General features: G+C 41.6%; 1 protein-coding gene across 10 annotated transcripts in view; it reads left to right on the forward strand.

Annotated features, from left to right (window-relative positions):
* slit2 (slit homolog 2 (Drosophila)) overlaps positions 1-24,875 on the forward strand; it is a 605,319-nt gene that overhangs the window by 404,234 nt on the left and 176,210 nt on the right. For all 10 annotated transcript variants that reach the window (XM_085967585.1, XM_085967587.1, XM_085967589.1 and 7 more), the window contains exons 6-9: positions 4,306-4,377; positions 6,735-6,806; positions 8,264-8,427; positions 10,956-11,100. In XM_085967585.1, coding sequence (XP_085823711.1) covers positions 4,306-4,377; positions 6,735-6,806; positions 8,264-8,427; positions 10,956-11,100 — 453 coding nt within the window. The remainder of the gene's footprint in view (positions 1-4,305; positions 4,378-6,734; positions 6,807-8,263; positions 8,428-10,955; positions 11,101-24,875) is intronic.

Consider the following 24,875-nt stretch of genomic DNA (forward strand, 5'->3'; position numbering starts at 1 on the left):
CCTGCTCCTATTTCTTATGTTCTTATGCAAAGATTAGTGGTAGGCCAGAGGATTGGGAATTTTTTAGAAACCAGCAAAGGACGACTAAAAAAAAATAAAGAGAGAGAAGATAGATTATGAGAGTAAATTAGCAAGAAATATAAAAACAGACAGTAAGAGCTTCTTCGCGTATATAAAAAGGAAGAGAGTAACTAAATTAAATGTTGGTCCCTTAGAGGATGAGACTGGGGAATTAATAATGGGAAACAGGGAAATGGCAGAGACTTTGAACAAATATTTTGTATCGGTCTTCACGGTAGAAGAAACTAAAAGCATCCCAGTAATACTAGATAATCAAGGGGCTATAGGGAGGAGAAAACTTAAGACAATACCATCACTAGAAAAAAAAGTACGGCAAACTTATGGGACTAAACGTGGACAAGTCCCCTGGATCTGATGGCCTGCATACTTGGGTCTTAAAAGAAGTGGCTGCAGAGATAGTGGATGCATTGCTTGTAATCTACCAAAATCCCCTGGATTCTGGAGAGGTCCCAGCGGATTGGAAAACCGCAAATGTAACACCCCCTATTCAAGAAAGGAGGGAGACAGAAAGCAGGAAATTATAGACCAGTTAGCCTAACATCTGTTATTGGGAAAATGCTAGAGTCCATTATTCAGGAAGTAGTAGCAGGACATTTAGAAAATCATAATACAGTCAAGCAGAGTCAGCATGGTTTTATGAAAGGGAAATCACATTTAACAAATTTGTGAGAGTTCTTTGAGGGTGGATAAGGGGAACCAGTAGATGTAGTGTAGTTGGATTTCCAGAAGGCATTCGATAAGGTGCCACATAAAAGGTTACTGCACAAGATAAGAGCTCACGGGGTTGGGGGTAATATATTAGCATGGATAGAGGATTGGCTAACTGACAGAAAACAGAGAGTTGGGATAAATGGGTCATTTTCAGGTTGGCAAACTGTAACTAGTCGGGTGCCACAGGGATCAGTGCTGGGGCCTCAGCTGTTTACAATCTATATTAATGACTTGGATGAAGGGACCGAGTGTAATGTAGCCAAAATTGCTGATGGTACAAAGATAGATGGGAAAGCAAGTTGTGAAGAGGACACATCTGCAAAGGGATATAAATATGTTATGTGAGTGGGCAAAAATTTGGCAGTTGGCGTATAATGTGGGAAAATGTGAGGTAGGAAAAATAAAAATGCAAATTATTATTTAAATGGAGGGAGACTACAAAATGCTGCGGTACAGAGGGACCTGGGCGTCCTTGTACATGAAACACAAAAAGTTAGCATGCAGGTACAGCAAGTAATTAGAAAGGCAAATGGAATGTTGGCCTTTATTGCAAGGGGGATGGAGTATAAAAGTAGGGAAGTCTTACCACAACTGTACAGGGCATTGGTGAGACCACATCTGGAGTACTGTGTATAATTTTGGTCTCCTTATTTAAGGAGGGATATACTTGCACTGGAGGCAGTTCAGAGAAGGTTCACTAGGTTAATTCCTAAGATGAAGGGGTTGTCTTATGAAGAAAGGTTGAGCAGGTTGATGCCTATACTCATTGGAGTTTAGAAGAATGAGAGGTGATTTTACTGAAACATATAAGATTCTGAGGGGGCTTGACAGGGTAGATGCAAAGAGGATGTTTCCCCTCGTGAGGGAATCTAGAACTAGGGGGCATAGTTTTAGAATAAGGGGTCGCCCATTTAAAACGGAGATGAAGAGGAATTTCTTCTCTCAGAGGATCGTGAATCTTTGGAATTCTCTACCCCAGAGAGCTGTGGAGGCGGAGTCATTGAATATATTTAAGGTGGAGATGGACAGATTTTTGAATGATAAGGGAGTCAAGGGTTATGGGGAGCGGGTAGGAAAGTGGAGTTGAGGCCCAGACCAGATCAGCCATGATCTTATCGAATGGCGGAGCAGGCTCAAGGGGCCAAATGGCCTACTCCTGCTCCTATTTCTTATGTTCTTATGTTATGTTCTTATATGATTCAGAGTGCTGGTCAATGAAGAGTTTTGTAGAGCACACCAAAGCTAATAGCCAATTAGATCAATGGGGGTGCAGGTGTGGAATTCGGCAGTCTGACTTTCTTTAGGCGGGGTGTAAAACAGGCTGCCAATTCGCTATCAGCCATCTTGAGCTACAGCCAAAGCCTAATTTCACCCCTAAGCTCTCAATTAACAAGACCCCTACTTCGTTTGGATTGCATGAGCAATTCATGCAATATTTCTAGATTGGATTTATTATGAATGACAATAGTTGGCTCTCACTGAACCCTGTGAAGTCATCTTCTGAAATTGGTAACAGAAGTTGGCAGAGCTCAATTCAAGACGTCTGTAGTTTGTTGAAGGAATGTCTGCTCTCAATGCTTTAATCTAGTGATTCCAAGCTAACAAGTCAGAAATTCCTGTAAATGGAATGAAGTCAATTTAAAATATCAAAAGCTGATTGAAGTACTAACATGACATTCTTTTTAAAGTAGCATTCTTTTTTCTAAACTGTTTCAAAGGTGTAATCTTCATATAAAAGTTTGCCTATGACTAACGCCCTTGGAAACTCATTAAAATATAATTCCATAGTGCCTCAGCGGGTAAATGCACTACCTGAGGCATACTGATTAGGAAGATCCCAGGTTCAGCTTCTGCCCTGTGTTGAGTCAGCTGATTTCAGTTGAGATGGCAGTAGGTCTAGTATAAATGACCTTAGCACTGGGTTAGGTTGGGTGAAATCAGCCAGGGTCCCTGTTCCTGATAGCTATTCAGCGACCCCTGTGAAAACATGCAACAGTGTGAGTATTGGGTGAGGACAAGGATGGGCTTAGCTGTGATAACCTCCCATATTTTGCCTGCTGATATACATCTGTAGGCTAAAGCATGGTCACTCATGTAAGTAACCAGAGGGCTTCCAATGCTTGTCCAATAACACCTATCACAAATCACGTCCTTGAGAAGAAAACATGAATAAACTGCGAAAAATAGCACAGAAAAGGTCACTTTTGTGAAAACGGAAGAGGATTCTGTCATTTGTTTCATGAATTTCTAGCCTGTAAGACAGAATGTCAAAGAAAAGAAAAGCACTTTTCGGTCCCTCCAGCTGACTGCACCATTTATGTATTCTTCTAAAGTCCTCGCTGATCAGTTTTCATTTCCCACCATGCCCCATTCCAAGCTTCCATTTCTCAATTCCCTTTGGATTCAGAAATTCACTCCATTACTTTGGATTCAATATAAAGTCATCAAAGGCCCTTTGACAACTGAAGGGCAGTTTTAATTGGGGGAGGGATCCTTCATCCTTTTACATATTTATCTGTGTGAAATTATATATTCAGGAAAAAAAAGAGATAATGCTGAATCTTCCAAAACACTTGAAGCACATAGATGGTGTCTCGTAACTCTAGTTGTTTCAAGAAATCAGAAAATTCAGGCCTTACTCTATTTCTAGAAGTGGTTACATTACTGCTGGTATCTTCAAAGAGTTATACACACAGACAACATAATATGGAAGCACTTGCTAGTTGGAGCATCAGAGATTGATAGCTCAAATCACTTGTGTTTAAGAGTGGAATATTATTCTGATTTTCTTTCCCGAAGAAGATTTGTTTGTTAGAAAGATCCCAAACGGGTTGTTTTTTCTTCCATTCTGTATTTGATTATGGATTTAACTGTGGAGAAAATTGCATGTCATCTGCTGCTTTCTTTGTTGACTTTCGATACTGTCTAGTAGTTACTAGAGACTGATACCCAAGCTGCGCTTTGAATGAGGGAAGTCACTGGCATTTGCAGAGGTTGGTGGAATTAGCATGCAGCTGGGTTCCTCTGATAAATGGATTCTGTTAGGTCACCGAGGGGAACAGTGTGACATTAAGTGATTTACAGTCCTTTTCCTTTAATGAAATTGTTTCAGTGAGATGATGCTGAAAGCTTTTAATGGATAGCTTTTCTTGATGTAATGAAATTGTATTCCGCCGGCATTTAATATAAGGTGCGGTTATTATTTACTGGAGCTTTCCCGAGCTGCTGTAGCTTGCACACTGTCTGAGGAAGGACAAATATTTTCAGGTGGTTAGTACAGAGAGATGAATAAATATCAAAGGCCAGAGTATTTTAAGAGAGGGAGCGTATGAGTGTGTGTGTCGGTGTATTTGTGTGAGTGAGAGTGAGAGAGATAGAGATAGAGATGGAGCACCTGTAAGAGCATTTAATGCGACAGGCCTAGTTACAGAAAAGCCTTAAGGGAGGCTTTGTGATACATAACAGTGCTAATATTCTGCTTTTCTAAGTTTATCCTCCTAATCTATTTAACAGGCAACTGGATTACAACCAGATCAGCTGCATTGAGGATGGAGCGTTCAGGGCTCTGCGTGACCTGGAAGTACTGTGAGTACTGCTTCAATTTGTCTCTACAGGGCAGCCTTTTGCTCAGGGATTATACATGTATTAGCTTATCTGAAGTTTGCACTCCTTGCAGCAAAAAGAGAGTCATGCGTTAGCCTGAGAGCTAGTAAACGATCTGTGCTGGGTGTTAAACGCAGTTCTTATTCCATACGTTAGGATCGGCAAAAGACATTTTCTTTCATTTCATCGTCAATGGACCACATACCTGTGAGTAAATGTGTACCCAGGAAAGTACTGTCATAGACTTAGTAGTAGGCTAGCTACCTGACGTCTACAATAGGTCCAGTAAAAATGTTTTTTAGTTAAGTATATGAACATAGGACAAACTGCATCGCTCACAGATACTTCCATCGCCTCCTAATGGAAAGCTTAACGACAGTCCCATAGTAATTCTAAAATAAATATGAAATAAAGTTACTGCAGCCGTGCCTGAAATCAGAGATAGTTTGCGACCAGCTACTAAGGAGGTACCAAAAGAAACTTAACTACAAAGACTTGACCTTTTAATGTAGTAGTGCAGTCTGTGGTCAAGAGAAAGGCAAAGCCTGGGAGAATTTGCAGCACTTAGCACATTCTTGACATGTTTGGCCTTGGAACTCTGTGCTTGACATTCTTTGGATATTTGTAGGTATGTGAGGAAGCCAAGAATAAGTTCCACTTTTTGCAAACATTTTGGTCACCAGATGTTCTAAACAAAGGCTGGCCCCTCTACTTGATCAAGGGGGAGGGAGTCACACCCGGAGTAAATCCTTGGGTCTTTGGATCAACTTACTTGGTCCTCAGCTCAGTTTGTTTAGAAAGGCTAAACCCATCACTTGGTTTCAGTAGCTGTTAAAGATCGAGTCAATTAATGCTAAAGCTCTTGATGTAGACAAGAAAGAGCCTTGCAGGAAATTGCACATATTAACTAACCCAAATCTACTTGGAGAAAGGGGTTCCAAGCAGCTGATTTATGGCATGTAGTTAAAATGTCTGCTTCTTCTGTTGTGAGAAGGGGTGGTTGTTAGAGTAGGTTTTATTTTCAACAGGCAGGTTCTAGTGTAGTTTACACAGCATTACTGTTACAGAAGCAACATTCAAATGTGCAATTTAGCTTACTGTCTTTTTAAACTGCAGCTAAGACACCTCTCTGGGAAACTATCGGTTTCCATGATAACCAGTCAAAGAAAATGACATCAGTTTTCAATCTCTTACGTTAGCAAAATAACTATAAAATGGCATCTCTGTACTGACCTTGAAGAACACAGTCCAGCTAGGTAATCTGGTAAGGAGCTGTAAACTGCAGTGATTTAAAAAAAAACTAATTTTTCTTTTTACTTTATATGGTTTTTATCAATCATATTCTACCTTGGTCTTGTATTAATTGCAAGCGTTCGGTAGTACTTTCTGTAAAGGATTGAGGTTCTACGAAGAGCGTCAGTAGGAGAGGACAGCAGTTGGCAGAGCTTAGAGGGAGGGAAAGGGCATGGAGAAGGAGGTTGGATTATTTCTGATCTTCCAGGTCCACTTCTTACTGTAGGTACACCTTCCCAAAGAAACTATAAATAAGGTTCCTTCAGCTTAAGAGTTGTTTATTGATCAGTGTTTGAAGTTCGGATTTGCCATCTTCATTTGGTTTGAGCAGACACTGTTGATACAATGATACTGGATTTATCTTATTAAAACAAAGCACCAGGGCTGATCATTCTCTACGTGGTTGCAACAATGAATAAACCACCATCTAAACCCCACAATGATGGGTGATACTTTATTTTAATTGTAACTGCATTTCCGACAAAGATACGCATAATAGACATCATTGAAAATAATTTTTAGGGAAAATATCACTAATTTCTACAGTTTTATTATGTACATTTTGTACCTTTTCTTAAACTGATTACAGGCTATGAAAAAGAAATGGATCAAGTTGTATGCCTCCACAATGTAACATTTGAACCTTACCTACACCACAGTTACACCGTTAAGCCAAGTAAGCAAGCATTGATTGAAAGAAAAGAGCTCCAATCAGCATTTCAAAGTGAGATACAATGCAATGCACAAGGGCTGTCAGTGTCAGTGGCTACCCTCTTCCTCCTTTTCAAAGCCCACATTTCCATTCTGTTATGAAGCACACAGTTGTGAATAATGATCTTACATCAAATATTCGGACTTCTCATAAGAGAAGTGGCCTGCTTGTAGCTCTTTGAACTTCTCACAGAAAGAGAATACATTTACTTCCCCACATCATTAGTCAGAGACTCACAACTACGTTATCAACAAAAAAACAATTAAAATTAATAATCAAATGCGACTAGTTTGATAATCTTGTGAAATTTGTATTTTGCTTTTTTGTTTTACAGCACCCTTAACAATAACAACATTTCCCGACTCTCAGTGGCAAGCTTCAACCACATGCCCAGGCTTAGAACCTTGTAAGTAAAAAGAAAAGTGGTACTTTTAAGAAGTATGTTTGTATATGTGTGTAATATTCTTGAACCACAAGTTCAGAAACATTATCTGAACTAGTGATATATAAACAAAGCAATATGGTTAAATAACAACAAGATTCTAAACCTGTATCAAAATGCACACTTTGAAAATCTTTCCTTGTGTTTCAGTTTCTTTGTAACTGCTTCTCAAAAATATTTATGATAATAGATGTAAGGACATTGGCTAGAGGTGAATTGGAGCTTGTGGAAGATGAAAAGCAAATACTGTAGATATTTGTTATCCAGTTTTTTTCATTTATTTTTATAAAACATAGCATGTCGCAGTGCTACCTTGAGAGGTCCCTGCACTGGAATTGCCATATTCCAAAGTACAGTATTTAATTAAAAGTAGCTGTCTATCCAGTAATCTCCAGAATGGAAAATTAGCATGCTGGACGGCATTCAGAGTTTCAATATCCATTAGGGTATATTTTGTTAGGATTGAATGCATTGACTAAAAGGTTCTGATGAAATGACATTACACAGTCAAAGCAGGATTCCAGACAGCAGCTTGATTTATAGCTTTTGTCATCCTTTATTTTACTTTGAAGAACATGAAAGCCAGTCTGAAGTAATTTGCCTAATTTAGGGGATACATTTGTCTGATATTTTATTAATGGCGAGGTGCTTTTTGCCTGTTGGATGGGAGCCATGTTCTTGTGAAGGTCCTGTCAGGAAAAGCAGCTCACTTAATTCCCCCGCTCACTACCATTTGCGTCTTTTAATTTCGGAGATTGCATTGAGCACAGGTCCCGAGGGGCCGAAATCTGTTAATCCCTTTTCTGTGATTAAACAAAAAAGGAGGAAATCAGAAAAAAAGGATATCAAAGGAGTGTTTTATATTGAGTTATTATTCTGTCTTGTTCAGCAGAAAATGAATGTCATCTGCTAAAAGGATTTTGGAGGCAGTTTCTATAGAGACTAATAATGGCAAGACTTATTGGTATTTTTAATTGGGAGCCAAAGCTTCTATTAGCATTATTTTTCTTGCTGACAGTATGTTACCACAGTAGTGCAATTTACTTTTTTTCCCTGTCGTTTGGTTAGAATTAAGCTTGTGAATTCCATAATTGGGTTTCTGGCTCTTGGGTGTTTGCTGAGCTCGTAATCCAGTCAAGGGGGGGATGCTTTGAATTGATTTTGTGACAACTGAGCCAACTTTTATTAATTAATTAATCTCTAGCTAAAAGGCTGCTGTCACACAAATGCTGCTTGAAAAAGAAAGGTGGAAGTATTGGAAATGGCCCTGTCAGGGAGCCTTAAATTTACAGATGAGATTAAAGGATTGATTCCTCATTTGCTCTCCTTATTACACTAACCATGGATCTCTGAAATTGTGTCACTCACTCTCCTTTGTTCATTTAAATGTATTAATTTTGTTCCTTGCTTTTTAATTCCAGCCGACTCCATTCAAACAACCTGTACTGCGACTGCCATTTGGCATGGCTTGCTGATTGGCTGCGACAGCGCCCTCGGGTTGGACTTTACACTCAGTGCACAGGGCCTGGGCACCTGAGGGGCCACAATGTCGCTGAGGTGCAAAAGAAGGAGTTTATTTGCTCTGGTAAGTGGAGAAAAAAAAGTATTGAAAGATTGATCAAAGCGCTTATGTGTATTGCACTAAAATGTAAAAAGCTGGTCTTTTAAGTAGAGCTGACACTGCACAGACATGAGGTGCACACCATCTACAGAAATAGTGAACAAATTATGACTTTTATTATTTAAGTGCCCAATAATGTGTACAATCAGTTGAGTTTTTAATATACAGTCTAAAGTTTGAAATCACTAAATGTATTTATTTGAAATGGATCGTCTGGTGATATATGCATGCTCTTACTAACACTTAATTACTATTTAGTAAACTGTACTTTACTTAGAAAAAACTGCAAATTAAATGAATGTAATAATAATGGAATATATAGTTCTGACAGGTTCACTAATTAATACATTTTTTTACAGCTTAATACCTGCAGTGAGCTGCGATTTTGCAGAATATTTTAATAGTAATCGTTATCTGTTTTTAATCGCTTTTCCTCATAAATGTTTTCTTGAAATGGTAATTTTAGAGATATTGGGCTGACAATTGCAACGCTATCTCTCAGTGTGAAGTCTGTTGGTAAAAGCTTGTTGCTTTTTATTGCTTAGCTCTTTGGATGTATTGTATCTCTGGAGAATAGGTGAAAGAGGGTCTCAATTATAGTTACATTCCTTTTTAGCTTACTAACAGATCAGGAAAAATGAACACTTAAAATTCTCCTGGTGATGTTGCGGCTGCTTTGCGACTGTCTGTGTAGAGTGTGTTATGCGTAGACTTTGCCTTCATTCAGACAGTGAAATGTCGCTCCTACCTTGCTTGCACACGTTCACAGTGCACTTGTATGACACTCCTGTGAGTGACTGCCTTGGATACTAGACATCCTTTTCTCTTACTTTTCATGAAGCCTAAAGATGCTTTTTTATATTTCTTTTAAATCCAGCTGTAGAGCTCCAAGCACCCAAGAAAGCCACTAACTATAATGGTTTACAATATTTGCTAATCCCCAGCGGTTTGTTGGAAGGACTAATTGCATGGTATTAATCTCATTGTGTTTTTATCATTTTTTTCCCCTGCTTTCCAGATGCGGACGAAGGCAAGTTTACTTCTGTTTTTGTATTCAACACTTCGTTAGATGTTGGTGGGATTGCTGTCTGCTTTCCAGTGTTCTGTCCTGATACAAAACATTTTTGAACAATCCGCTTGGGTCATTTTTAAGTCGTGCATGTGCAACCTAGGTGCTAAATAATTGGGTTTATTTTCCTCATTCGTCACCAGTATCATAAGACCTAGGATTTTTTGCCCAGTATAATACAGGCAAATAATAGGGATGCAGTTCAGTGAATTATATGCAAATAATCCAATGGAGGGGTTCGGGTCCACATCCTAAACCATGAAAGCAAAGCTTTCTGTTTATCATCTGAACCTGCGAGTTGGATTGTTGCCTTCTATCACTGAGCACTGCTGTTATTATTTAAAATATGTGAGAGATAGTGCAGTTTCTTCAAAATTCCATTGCCTTTACATCTTGCATTTCTGTCTTCATTTGAACATATTGTATTACATAGCAACAAAATATGTTCTTGAGTAGGAGTTGAGATAAAATTGAGCTCATCATTTAGCCCCTGCAGTGGTACCAGGTAATTAAGTTATCTCCCACCTGGTATAAATTACCCATGTGTAGCCCCAGTTATTCCACATCTACCCAACCACATGTCTGACACAGGCACACAGCCAGGAAGGACCAGATGTAAAAGCAATGTGGATGGACTCTTGACAGAACATTTCTACCTCACCGTCATACAGCGGGGCTCTTGTTTTTTTGAAGTTAGTGGCATATTCATTTACTCACCATCAGGCCAGTGCGCAGTTCTTATTGCTGCCTTCTGTGTCTGTTAAGGGTGTCATTTTCAGGACTTGACATTCGACTTTGTGCTCAGTGGACTTATAAGCTTCGAGTAAAGAGCACTGTTAGAGCTAGTCGTCATGTAGAAACATTACGCAGGTAAATAATTGCTGCGTCCATTTAACCTGAGTGTGTTTCTTAATCAATATGAAGCAATGTGCTGGGAAAAGTAAATCTGTCCCACTGGGGTTGTTGCATGTACTGCAGTATCATCTGTTTAGCTGCATGCTCTGAAATACTGATTATAATGTTTTATTCTTCTGCCCATCAGTAATATAAAATGCAAGCTATATGTTGTAAATGTGGCCATGTTTGTAGATGAACTTGTTTGTGTAAGCCACATACTTTCGTCCTTATATTTTTTTTACACAGTTTCTTTCTGAACTATAGGGATAAAGTAGTCCTGCCTCATTGGACTTAATTGATTTAAAAAAGTAGTCAGTCATTTAAATCTTAGTTGAATGTTATTGCAATCACCCATTCACTTATGATTCAGCTGAGTACACTTGTTGAGACACTGTAAAATGATGTAACTCATTTGAAACTTGGCATGTGAATTGTTTAATAAAGTGCAGTGCACTTTTAAGAAGGGAGAAATTCATAAGCGCTCTGGTTTTCGGTGATTTGATTGCTCTTCTCTTCATTCCTGCAGGTCACCAGAGCTTAACAACACAGTCCTGCAGTGTCCATTCAAAATCTTGTCCAGCCGCCTGCACATGTAGCAACAGTATTGTGGATTGCCGTGGCAAGAGCCTCACTGAGATATCAAGCAACCTTCCTGAGAGCATCACTGAAATGTAAGCTTCCAGCTTCTTTACTCATCCGACGTGTGGTCCTTGCAGTGTAGTTGCCTTGCAATTATCTGACTGCTCAGTTAGGAGCATTAAGTGCTGTCATTTGTATCGCCGTGGAAAGCTGAGGAATTCAGATTCTCTTGCACCTCGATTGCACAGCGAAGTAGAAAGGATAGCTTGGTTAACGGATTCACTCAATTATATCAGGGGTGCCAGAAAGCTGAATTGCATATAGTCCTGACAATAGTTTTAACTTGTTACCTAATAGTTAAAGATATGTTTATATCTATTATATATTAAATGTGGTACGTGGGACATGCAGTTTCATTGAAAACTCATTGGGGTAAATTTTGGTCTTCACTACTTGGGCTGTAATCTGGTAAAGTGGATTGAAATCAATGGAATAAAAATTAGACAGGTTGTATAATGGGCCGGTGAGCGATCCATTCCCCTACCTTACCACCCAGGCGGTGAAGACAAAAATCTCCCCCCATTGTAAGTACGTTCAGTACCTGTGGCTCTTATAGGTTGCTAAATGATTGAGATTTTCAGTGCTAAAGGTGTCATGCTGTAAGCCACACAATAGCTGCTATTTTATATCATCCTGAGATTTCATAATCTGGCTGCGATTACTCAAACTGTCTTCTGAAATTTTTTTCACCTGCCTTTTTTCACTCAGTAACTGCAATTTCTAATATCTAAAATAAGGGTCTAAACAAAACACAAAAAAAATGACATATTTCACAGAGTACGCTCCCCTGCTCCTGCTCAGATAAAATGTAACCCACGTATATTGGCACTATCACAAAAGCAAAATACTGCGGATGCCGGAAATCTGAAATAAAAACAGACCAAATGCACTCCTGCTGAGAAAGCTTGCAGTGTTTTCTGTGATATTTTTAAATTCCCAATACCCCATCAACAGATCAGCAGTTCCTGTTGATGGGGAGATCAAAAAGCAGAACTCCACTGGCCAGAAATGGGCCTGACTCGGCCCACTGGCTGGGGATTGGACTCCCCCTGTTTAGAACATTCTCTGAGTGCCTCAGTTACAGTCCAGCCTTGGCATTGGCAGACGTGTCTTCAGCTGCCGAGGCCCTAAGTTCTGAAATTCTCTCCCTAAACCTCTCCACCTCTCTACCTCTTTTTCCTCCTTTAAGATGGTCCTTAAAACCTACTTCTTTGACCAAGTTCGTTTGCCCTAATATATCCTTATGAGGCTCGGTGTCAAATGTTGTTTGATAACGCTCCTGTGCAGCGCCTTGGACGTTTACTACGTTAAAGGTGCTATATAAATGCAAGATGTTGTTGTTTGACACAATTCCCAGCAATTCAGCTATACATATGGGATTAGAAAATCAACTAGTTTTAATCAGGTAGCAAAAATTGTTATCCTGCTGCAACACTGATTACCATCCTTTCCCTTCCCGCCTGTCCCCACATATAGTGGCACCATGCCAGCCTCAGCAGAGTCTGAGGGTTTGGAGAAGGGAAATGTTCCTCAGGTGCTGATATTGCCAGAAAGGCTCTGTTTACACTTGTAACTTGTAGAAGAATGTCTTAAGGGAGCTGAATAATGCTAGCACAGGTAGAGAGGGAGGAATTCTGATAAAGCCCGAGATTTTGTAGTATGAGCCAATGCCATCTATTTTACCTCAGGCGTGTAGTATCCTCTGTTTTGTGCATGCTGCAATATATGATCTTACGACATGACCCCACGTCATTCTGATTTACTGCACACACTATTCCAATTCTTAAAATTCAGAACCAAATTAACTTACTATTGTGATTTATGTTTGTGTGACGAGGAACAACAGTTTGAAGAGGAGAAGCAATTTAGCTTCAATAAATATAAGGAGACAGACCAGAAAGAAAGGCTTCTCAATGCGTCTAGTAGCTAAAACTACTAGGGCCTCTGAGAATTTTTCTTGAGTCGTTCAAAACAGAAATTAAGGTGATTAGGAAAATGTGATACATGAGTTTGTTACTGGTGTCCCTCTTTGATAGAGCAGAGCCAAGAACAAACAAACAATCTGACAGAAAAAATGAGAGGCTTAATTAGATTTCCTTTCAGTTAAACTGGGATAATTCCCTCCCCTGGTGGTATAGTAGTGTGTAAAGGATGTCTGGAGATAGATGAAATGCTTCTCAGATGTTCAGCTAGCTGAGCTTGTTTGTACTATGGAAACAGTTGGATAGTGCCTATAGATATGTACAATCACTTTGAGAAGTAAAGAAGATCCCTGAGTCCTCCCTGTCTCCCACCATTTCCCGCTTTGGTGTCCCTTTGACCTTATACAATCTTGTCGCGAAGCTCACTCGGGGACAACGACAAGTAAGTTACAGTTGCCATTCATTCGTCCATGAATGTGATTCTATTGTTAAATAGTCCATTAAAAAAGATGGACGTAGGCGTAGAAATTATTTATTCTGGTGCACAGAGGGTTTCCAGCCTGACTCCAATAGAGAGGATTTATACCCGCAACTGTAACATTCAAGTTTCAAATGGCTTCCAGTGGCAGGGTCTGGAATCCACGTTAGTAATGTTCGAGAGATGCACAATAATATGTACTGTAGATACTACATTCAGCTAATCTAGCTCACCCTTCCACAGCCACAGTGACCCCCACCCCCGCCCCAATAACCACATCTAACTGCCTCTTGAATAACTCTACAGCTTGTTATTTCCACGACCCGACCCAGAAGATAATTCTAGATGTTAATCACTCTGTGTGAAGAAGTGCTTTCTTGACGTCAGTTTTGAACTTCTCTTTTATCAGTTGTATCTTTTGTTCCTTACCTTACAGTAATGGCTTAACTTGTTTAACTTGAAATAGTGTTCAGGATTAACTTTTCTATTCCACTTAGTGTCTTATATGCCTCTGTAAGGTTCCTTCTGCCCTCTGATTTGCTTTCTTTCAAGACTGAAGAGTTCATATTTTTCTAACCTTTCCTCATAACTCAGGTCTCTGCCTTATTGTCCCTCTCTGCACTTCTTCCAGGGCTTAGAAGTTTTCCTTGTGTCTTGGTGACCAGAGTTGAATGTAGTATTCAAGGGGCAGGCTGCCCAGAGCACTATACAGCTTCAGACTCATTAGGGTAGACTTTACTTTACTCCTGGCGTGGAGTACTTATTAGGAATTTGAGTGAGGAGATCGGCCGCCTCACAGGATTTTTCATCTATTAATACCTCTTACCTTCACACCTGAATTCCCAATATGTACTCGCACAGCAAAATACTCAATGTTGGGAATGGAAATGTGCAAAATCTTCCCTATACTCTACTGATCTGGCAGTATAGCTCTTCATTCTGTTTGCTTTGTTGGTTGCTGCTCTACAATGACTGAATATGTCAATGTTAAGTCTCACTCTCAGATCTCTTTCAGCATCTCCCCAGGCTAGTTCTAAATGGTGTCATTCTAAATGGTGTCCCTTATAGTTTTCTTTTATATCTCAGGCTTTCCAATGTCCACAGGCTGATCCTAATTGAAGCAACCCAGCGCTATAAGTTATTTTCTCCTGTGGAATAGCAGAGAGAGCAGAGCACTGAAGGTGTTATTTATGCGCAGTGCTGCCCTTACCAATGTTAGAAAGGTAAAAGTACTTTCTTGAGCAGTCCAAGTACCGGTGTCAACCCAAACTGATAGTTTGATTTTGGTCATGTGGATGGGGGGGAAGGAGTAGAATGACGACCATCCATTTGAGGATAAAAAGTTAGTTACAGTTCTGGATGATCCATTTGACCGAACTTCTACTGCTCTTGTGTATCTGTACCTTATCCCTCATCCTTGTGTACGAGTTACAGTTGCTCTCCATCTGAGTATTACGAGGTCAGTTTTTATCTTCAGTGCCTGGGTGGTAATCTGATGGAGTAAATCATCGCCTGTTATAGAACCCACCTGATTTTCTTTACATTGTAATCAATGGAGTGAAAATCGGATGGGTTCCACAAGAGGTGAGCAATCCACTCCATCAGATTACCACTCGTGTGGTGAAGACAAAGATTTGCCTCAATGTCTCTCCTCCTCAGTCTGTTCAGTACACTTGCACAACTAGACCTGGAAGTTCCCACTATCAAAGGCTGATTTGCCTGTATTTCCTTCCATCCTTATCAAAATCGCTGTGGCCATTTCTACAGAATGAGATTACACCTGCGTGTCAGGAATCTGTGGAAGTACTTTCAGCACAGAAGCTGCAATAAATCCCCAGCTGCCGATTAACAGCCTGCCTTCAGTTTGCTCACACATGCTTTTACAATTTACTGCGCAGAGCAGCTGGCAAAATGTGAACAAGTTGTTAGTTTGCAGCATGAAGTGTACAGATGTTGATCATCCAGGGTTCTAAAACTGACACTACACTTATGGGACTGTGGGATTACAAAACATGGAAAGGTAAAAGCTTAGACCTGATATGCTTTATGGGATTTACCAAAACGATAGGAAAATGTGTTTCGTAAAAGCTTAAGAAAAATAAATTTCCATATAATTTTTCCGCATCTGCAATGAACAGTGTGCAGCCTTACTCTGAGTGCTTTACTGTATTGAACTATCAACCACAAACTCTTCTCTCCTTTCTGATATAAATTCAATGCTTACATAGTAAGGAAAGTTTATTTTTGGAAGAGGCTGTTCTGGAGCCTGAGATTGCCTGAAAACTCATCGTGAACACAAGTTACAAAGCCAAACCCTATCTTTATGTGAGTTTTCTTCATTCTAATTGACTGAATCTTTTTAGCTGTTGTTCAATAGGCACATGTGCTTAGCTGATGTATCTACATCACAGCAGAGGTATGCAGTTGTGGTTGCCTTTGATTCCTTCAGAATAAAATCCCCTTATTACAATGAAACTTTTCCCTCAACATATTAATTTACTTATTCAAGCTTTAAATTGATGGAGAGAAAGGAAATCACATTGCTTTCTTCCTGGTCACAAGGAACCTTTTATTTTTCTACAAAATACCAGGACTTTTCTTAATGACAACCTCTTGTCCTGAGGCCTATTTAAGATGAGTGTGCTTCAAAAAATAAATAGCCATATATCCTGCAACAACCATCTTTCCAGATCTCTGGTATTGAAGCATTTCTCAGCTAAACCAACATTCTCACCCGCTCAGCCATTGCGACTCTGCCCGGCCTCCTCTCTCGCGCTATTCCCTGTGTCCTCCCGTTTATCCTCTTCTGTAACCCTCTCCCTCATAGAATCTTAGAACAAAAAGAGACCATTAGGTCCATTGAACCTATGTCGGCTCTTTGAAAGAGTTTTCCAATTAGTCCCACTCACCTGCTTGTTCACCATAGCCCTGCAAATATTTCCTTTTCAAGTATCTATCCAATTCCCTTTTGAATGTTATTTTTGGATCTGCTTCCACTACCCTTTCAGCCAGTGCATTCTAGATCATAACAACTTACTGCATAAAAAGAATTCTCCTCATCCTCCCCCAGGTTTTTTTCCAATTACTTTAAATCTGTGTCCTCTGGTTACCGACCCTCCTGCCAGTGGAAACAGTTTCTCCCTATCTACTCTATCAAAACCCTTCATTGTGATGCTGTCTTTTAATCTCCTCCACTATTTGTTATTCATACTTTGGGTGGTCAATTACTGTCAAGTGAGCTGGTCTGATGGGGTAGCTGGGTTGTGACAACCACACATGGAGTCTTTAATGTAAAATAAAAATAGGAAATGCTGGGAACAGTCAGCGGGTCAGTAATCATCTATGCAGAGAATGAACAAGTCAGAAATGGAAAAAAACTACAGATGAAACACAAACAAGGAAGTAGAATAACCTGTAAAGTGTTTAAAAGGATTGTAACATGAGACGATAGGACAAAGCATAATAAACCAAATAAATCTTCCATAATCCTTTTCTCTCCTGTTGCCTACCTCTGTCAGGTTTACAATAGCAGTTTCTCCTTAGTGATTTATGGGTATTGTGTCCCAACACTGCCAATATGTGTTACGTACCCCAACCCCTTCAGGCATGTTTAGTGTATTGGTATCAATGTGCTGCAGGAAAATCAACGTTGAAAGCAATATTGTTTAATATTGTACAATTATGCTTCTTATGTGATGTGGATTAGTAATGTTTTATGAAAAAATAAAATTACTTGTAGCACAGTTTAACTGAACTCAATCTCAGGCAGGAATAGAATCAAGCTGGAGTTTCATAATTGTGATTTGCGACATGATTAGTTCCTATTCTTGGCCCCGTGCAGTCAGAAGGAGATACAGAGCTGAAGTAAGGTGTTCAAGGTGGAAAGTCCAAGGATGAGTGGCAGGCTTAACTGCACACACCTCGCAGCCCCGAGGAGAGGTAGACTGATGAGTTATCCTGCCCATGCCATCTAATGATTTCTGTTCCATAACCCACCCCTTACTGCCATCCATTCTCTGTGTAGCAAGATGTGATTCGAGCAGTCTCAAAGCACCTTAAACGATTGATTGTTGAAATAATACCCAATAAAGTAGGCTGCCATTTAAGACAGACCTGGAAAACTGATTTGGCAGCGGAACACAATCTGTACATTTCACTGTGAATATTTCTACCCTGATCAGTCTGGCAGTGAAATCAATTCTATGGCAAATTACTGAACCTGTTTACTACAATTTACTGGATTGCAGGAAACTAACTACTGCAACACCACTTGGGACTGACGTTTCCCAGATGTTCTGGACATGGTCATAGAAATAAAGTTAAAAGCTAATTCACAAAAAAGTGTATGATGCAGGAACACACTATTTTCGTATTGGCAAGTAAAAGCAAACTTCACAGAGGCTGAAAAGTCTTTGCTGCAGACTTTTAATTTGCATTTGTCAGTGGAATTCAGACTCTCCGCTTGACCCTCATTCGGTCTTCAAGGTCTGAAATGCAAGGTCTGAAATTGCACTGAGCTATATTTACAGCTGATGCTGTCTTCAGGTTGTTAAAGTCTCATGTAAATTCCAATCACATCCTGGTACCAGTTAAAGCGGCTTTAAGCGAGACCAGCTGCGAGTGGGAGCCTGGCAGTTATGTCAGAGGTTTCAAATACTTGCAGAAATTTGCTGGTGTGTGCATATGGTGCACACATAAAAAAAATCCACACAAGGAATAATTAAATAAACACATCTACCTCTTTGTGAAAGCACTTAGAATGGATTTCAGTTTCACTCATAGGCAAAAAGGCTCAAGGCTCATCCGAAATTGGTCCTTGGTTTTAATCAGCATATTGGCAGTGTGCTGTGGACGCCAATCAGGTAACAAGAGGCAGCTCGCCAGTTCCACGAGGACCTAGCAACAGCCCTCAGGAAGGTCCTGTGAGGGAGGGGAAGGTGATCGGAAGGGAAAGAGCCGATTGGAAAGGGGGAGGGAGGGAGGGGGAGGGAGGGGGTGATCGGGAGGCAGGGAGGTGGCGATTGGGATGAAGGGGGCTGATCAGAAAGGGGGAGGGAGGGGTCGATCGTGAGTAAGAGAAGGGCTGATTGGTAATGGGAGAGGGGTAGGGTGACCTGGAGGGGCCAGCAACGGTCTTTGAGACTGCTGTGGAGTTGAGAGGAGTATTTAAAAAGAAACTTTCCTTTCTGAAGGTGGTCACCAGCGGTCTGCATCAGATACGTTCAAGGCAGCCCAGTTCTGGGAAGGATGCCTCAAACAGGCGTTAGGATTAACATTTCAGGTCGATGACCTCTTGTCACAGCAGAAAGGTCACAGACTTGAGACGTTAACCCCGCCTTCCACTCTCCACATATACTGCCTGGCCGGCTGAGTATTTCCAGTGCTTTCTGTCTTTATCTCAGCAGTTTTACATTTGGCTTGTAGCCAGCTGCATGAGACCCAATGCCTCCAGGAGACAGCGGCACCAACATGGGTCTTGTGCAGTGTAAAAGTAGCTTAAGGGAAAAGAATATAAAATAACAACAACTTGCATTTATATAGTGCCTTTAACGTAATAAAATGTCCCAAGGCACTTCACAGGAGCATTATCAGATAAAATTAGATACCGAGCCACATAAGGAGATATTAGGACAGATGACCAAAGCTTGGTGAAAGAGGTAGGTTATAAGAAGCGCTTTAACAGAGGAGAGAGAGGCGGAGAGGTTTAGGGAGGGAATTGCAAAGTTCAGGGCCTAGGCAGCTGAAGGCACAGCCACCAATGGTGGAGTGATTAAAATCAGGGGTGCGCGAGAGGCCAGAATTGGAGGAGCACAGAGATCTCAGAGGGTTGTAGGGCTGGAGGAGATTACAGAGATAGGGAAGGGTGAGACCATGGAGGGATTTGAAAACAAGGATGATCATTTTTAAATTGAGGCGTTGCCAGACCAGGAGCCAATGTAGGTCAGCGAGCAGAGGGGTGATGGGTGAACGGGACTTGGTAAAATAACAGGGTCCCTGACAACATTAGTGGTGCATCATCACCATTACATCTAAGAATGCTCAGGGCGAGCAGGCACATCCCAGCTGATAATTATGACAAGAACTGTTTCTGTTACCCAGTTTGTAATTCCATGGAAACGGCTTGATTCTTGGACTGTAAAGGGTTACATCAGAAATGAGGGTTGATGAGAGGGGAAGGGATTTTCTTTCCATGCGGTTTGATTAAGGTCATGCTAATTCCTAATTACATTATTCTCAGATGGATAAATGTGAGGGTGTGTTGTGGAAAACTAGCTGATTTCAGGCAGATAAGGCAAAGATTGAAGATTTGCAGAAGAGGGAAACATATGAATTTAATTTGGATTGCTTTCTTCATAAACAGAGAAATAGGTCTTGCATTATTGGAATCCCTTTGTAGTGCTGTAACTGGAGCCAGGGTCCAGTGTTTTTGTTTCATTGGCTCTTTCATCGTATCGAGTGATGTGAGTAAGGCACCATTATCTCCGGATAAACCCAACACAAACAGACCCTGCAATGGCAGCAGGTAATGTGCGAGGTCAGGAATTGGGGAGAGGAGCAGATAAACATTGTCAAATATATTTAACTTGTGATTGCCTTGAGCAACGATTATCAAATGATAACCAGTTGCCACCAAAGGGCTGGTTGGGTATGTTGTTGGCCTACCTGGCTATATTTTTAAAATTAACCAAGTTAAACCTGCATGCACAGTACTGAGAATCACCGAGCTAATTTGATAAAGTCTTACTTGTATTATGACAGCTGAATCTTAAACCTCCCTGACATAGGCAAGGGAATGAAAAGGGTTAACCGTACTGTAGAATTTTGGAATTTCGGGTACCTCTTGCAATTTCCATAGTCTTTCAACCGGAATCTGCTGTTGAACTCTTTCGGGAGGTTTGACTTGTATGTACCGCTCAATGAATGTCTGTCTATAAAGTGAGCCATGAGTATGCAGTTGGACCCATCAAGACCAGACTTTTCAAAGGTTTATAACTACAGGGATGTATCGCACAATCTGATGTGTCACCATGAATTGGAGTTCCCAAGCCCCCATGGAATGAGCAGGAGTTTCCCGGAATCAGGGGTTCTTTCCATGAGCGCTGCCTCCAGCAGCCCAGGAGATTCAGCAATTTAAATCTCTCACAGCAGTGCCCCTCCCCCAGCTTTGTGACGTCACTGGCTACTGTTAGCGAAGCCTCTGGCTCGGTGACGTCACCTACAGAGAGCCGTAACGGCGTAGAGGAGGCTGGAGTGTCGGGAAACGCATGTTTCAGCATTTGAGGGAGGGGGAATCTCATCGATCGGGGGGCTCTGAAATCAAGGGGCACGCTGAAATCGGGAGGTGGGGAGGGGGCTCTGCAGTGAGGGGGTTGCTTGGTTTCCCAACTTCACCTGCTCAGGAGTGGCCTCCTGGTTCTTGGAACTTGTCACACAACAGAAACCACAAACAAAAATACTCAACTACAGGGGACCCAACCTTTATAATGTAAATGCAATAACATTTGCAGAAGTCATATAAACAGATGGTCACATGGTCAGGTATCATGTCGTCAGAATGTCATGTGATCACACCTCCAGGAATGCCACCACCACAGCTGGCAACCCTACCATGAATGGCTAAAAAAATATTGAATATTTATAACATGTTATCGAGTAACAACCGCCCCCCGCCTCGTGCTTTGGAGCGCACCTGTATGGAAGTTGCAGGAAGATGTGATTGGGTTTGACTGTAATGGCACTCTTGGATGGATAGTCTCTCAACACTATACACACATGAAGAGTCAGCACTTACGCAAGGGTGTCAGAGGGCTGCCATCATTTCAACCATAATCTAGCATGAGTTATCACCTTATGGAGACAAGAAGGAAGGGGAGAATCAGAGGGAAAAACTGAAAAGAAAAAACTATATTTAAAAAGATAGTGTGGCAGCTGAGAGAATGTCACAAGGCCTTGACTTTCCTCCATTGTGGAAGGTGGACAATCCCAGCTTTACTGAAGCAATAAGCAGCTGGAAAGGCTGAAAATCTGTCCGCTGTTCATCAATTAGCAGAAAGCACCTGCCAGTGACCTCTGGCACTGACATGGCCATAGTTTGCTAGTTCAGGAGGAGGTCACCTAGTTTGCATTGCCAGGCAGGCACGCATTACCCATAGTGGCGCACCTGGGAGGTCGGTCTGCCCACTGAGGAAGCCGAAAACTGCTGCGGAAGTGGCAGGATCCTGTTGGGGGTGGTGGGGAGGGGCTCTGGTGCCATGATATCCCTCCCAAAATGATGAATTTCTGGCCCTGAAAACTGTATTAAAAAATAAATTAGTGCCTTTAATATCTTTGGGGTCCAGGCCATGACCCAGGCCTGGATACCCTAATGGGCCCTACTGCTGGCAAGTACGCTTGCTGTCACCATGCTCACCACTGCCAAGAATGGGCCAGGTTCCTTTGAAGACCGAGGTTATTGGAACATAAGAACTTAAGAAATATGTGCAGGAGTAGGCCATACAACCCATCGAGCCTGCTCGGCCATTCAATAAGATTATGGCTGAACTTCTACATCAACTCCACTTTCCCGCCCTCTCCTTTGATTCCCTTAGTACCCAAATATTTATCAATCTCAGACTTGAATATACTCCGACTGAGCATCCACAATCCTCTGAGGTAGAGAATTCAAAAGATTCACAACCCTCTGAGTGAAGAAATTTCCCCTTATCTCAGTCCTAAATTCCACAAATTCCATTCCCTGGCCACCGTTTCCATCCCTGGCAACTGTCTGAAGCTGAACCAGACCATTCGCAACCTTGGTGTTATTTTTGACCCTGAGATAATCTTCCGACCACATATCTATTCCATTACTAAAACCGCGTACTTCCACCTCCGTAACATCGCCTGACTCCAACCCTGCCTCAGCTCATCTGCTGCTGAAACCCTCATCCACGCCTTTGTTACCTCTAGACTTGACTATTCCAATGCTCTCATAGAAACATAGAAGATAGGAGCAGGAGTAGGCCATTCGCCCCCTCGAGCCTGCTCCGCCATTCAGTGCGATCATGGCTGATCATCCAAATTCAGCACCCGGTCCCTGCTTTCTCCCCATACCCCTTGATCCCTTTAGCCTTAAGAAATATATCCAACTCCTTCTTGAATATATTTAATAAATTGGCCTCAACTGCCTTCTTTGGTAGAGAATTCCACAGGTTCACCACTCTCTGGGTGAAGAAATTCCTCCTAATTTCTGTCCTAAATGGCTTACCCCTTATCCTTAGACTGTGACACCTGGTTCTGGACTCCCTGACCATCGGGAACATCCTTCCTGCATCTAGTCTGTCCAGTCCTGTCAGAATTTTATAAGTTTCAATGAGATCCCCTCCCATTCTTCTAAACTCCAGCGAGTATAAGCCCAATCGACCCAATCTCTCCTCATACGTCATTCCTGCCATCCCAGGTATCAGCCTGGTGAATCTTCACTGAACTCCTTCCATGGCAAGAACATCCTTCCTCAGATAAGGCGACCAAAACTGCACACAATACTCAAGATGTGGTCTCACCAAGGCCCTGTACAACTGCAGCAAGACATCCTTGTTCCTGTACTCAAACCCTCTCGCTACGAAGGCCAACATACCATTTGCCTTCTTAACCGCCTGCTGCACCTGCATGCTTACCTTCAGCGACTGGTACACAAGGACACCCAGGTCTCATTGCACTTCCCCTTCTCCCAATCTATTGCCGTTCAGATAATAATCTGCCTTCCTGTTTTTGCCACCAAAGTGGATAACCTCACATTTATCCACGTTATATTGCATCTGCCATGCTTCTGCCCAATCACCCAACCTATCCAAATCATCTTGGAGTTTCTCGGCATCCTCCTCAGAGCACACACGCCCACCCAGCTTTGTGTCGTCTGCAAATTTGGAGATATTACATCTAGTTCCCTTGTCTAGATCATTAATTTGTGAATAGCTGGGACCCAAGGACCAATCCCTGCGGTACCCCACTAGTCACTGCCACTCGGAAAAAGACCCGTTTATTCCAACTCTTTGCTTTCTGTCTGCCAACCAGTTCTCTATCCAAGTCAATACCTTGCCCCCAATCCCATGTGCCTTAACTTTACACGCTAATCTCTTATGCGGGACCTTATCGAAAGCCTTCTGAAAGTCCAAATACACCACATCCACTGCTTCTCCCTTATCTATTTTGCCATTTACATCCTCAAAAAATTCCAGCAGATTAGTCAAGCACGATTTACCTTTTGTAAATCCATGTTGACTTTGTCCGATCCTGTCACTGTTTTCCAAGTGCTCTGCCATTACATCTTTTATAATGGACTCTAGCATTTTCCCCACTACCGATGTCAGGCTTACTGGTCTATAATTCCCCGTTTTCTCTCTACCACCTTTTTTGAATAGTGGGGTAACATTAGCTACCCTCCAATCCATGGGTACTGTTCCAGATTCCATCGAATGCTGGAAGATGATCAGCAATGCATCTACTATTTCTAGGGCCACTTCCTTAAGTACCCTAGGATGTAGATTTTCAGGCCCTGGGGATTTATCGGCCTTCGATCCCATCAATTTCCCTAACACCATTTCCCTACAAATACTGATTTCTTTCAGTTCCTCCCCTTCATCAGACCCTATGTTCCCCGACATCTCTGGGAGGTTATTTGTGTCCTCCTTTGTGAAGACAGAACCAAAATATGTATTTAATTGGTCTGCCATTTCTTTGTTCCCCATTATAAATTCCCCTGATTCTGACTGCAAGGGACCTATGCTTGACTTCACCAATCTTTTTCTCTTCACATAGCTATAAAAGCTCTCCTGGTCGGACTCTCATCTTCCTACATAAACTTGTGCTCATCAAAAAATCTGCTGCCCTTATCTTAACTCGCTCCAAGTCTTGTTCATCCATCACTCCTGTGCTTGCTGAACATAAGAACATAAGAAATAGGAGCAGGAATAGGCCACTTGGCCCCTCGAGCCTGCTCCGCCATTCAATAAGATCATGGCTGATCTAGGGCTCAAAGCCACTTCCCCAGCCCGCTCCCCATAACCCTTCACTCCCTTATCTTGCAAAAATTTGTCTATCTCCACCTTAAATGTATTTAATGACCCAGCCTCCACAGCTCTCTGGGGCAGAGAATTCCACAAATTTACGACCCTCTGAGAGAAGAAATTCCTCCTCATCTCAGTTCTAAAAGGGCGACCCTTTATTCTGAGACTGTGCCCCCGCGTTCTAGACTTCCCCATGAGGGGAAACATCCTCTCTACATCTACCCTGTCGAGCCCCCTCAGTATAACTTATATGTTTCGATAAGATTACCTCTCATTCTTCTGAATTCCAATGAGTATAGGTCCAGCCTGCTCAACCTTTCCTCATAAGTTAAACCCCTCATCTCTGGAATTAACCTAGTGAATCG

This window comes from Somniosus microcephalus, chromosome 2 (genome assembly GCF_052327205.1).
Source record: "Somniosus microcephalus isolate GS21.2 chromosome 2, FLI_Smic_1.0, whole genome shotgun sequence".
Classification (NCBI taxonomy): domain Eukaryota; kingdom Metazoa; phylum Chordata; class Chondrichthyes; order Squaliformes; family Somniosidae; genus Somniosus; species Somniosus microcephalus.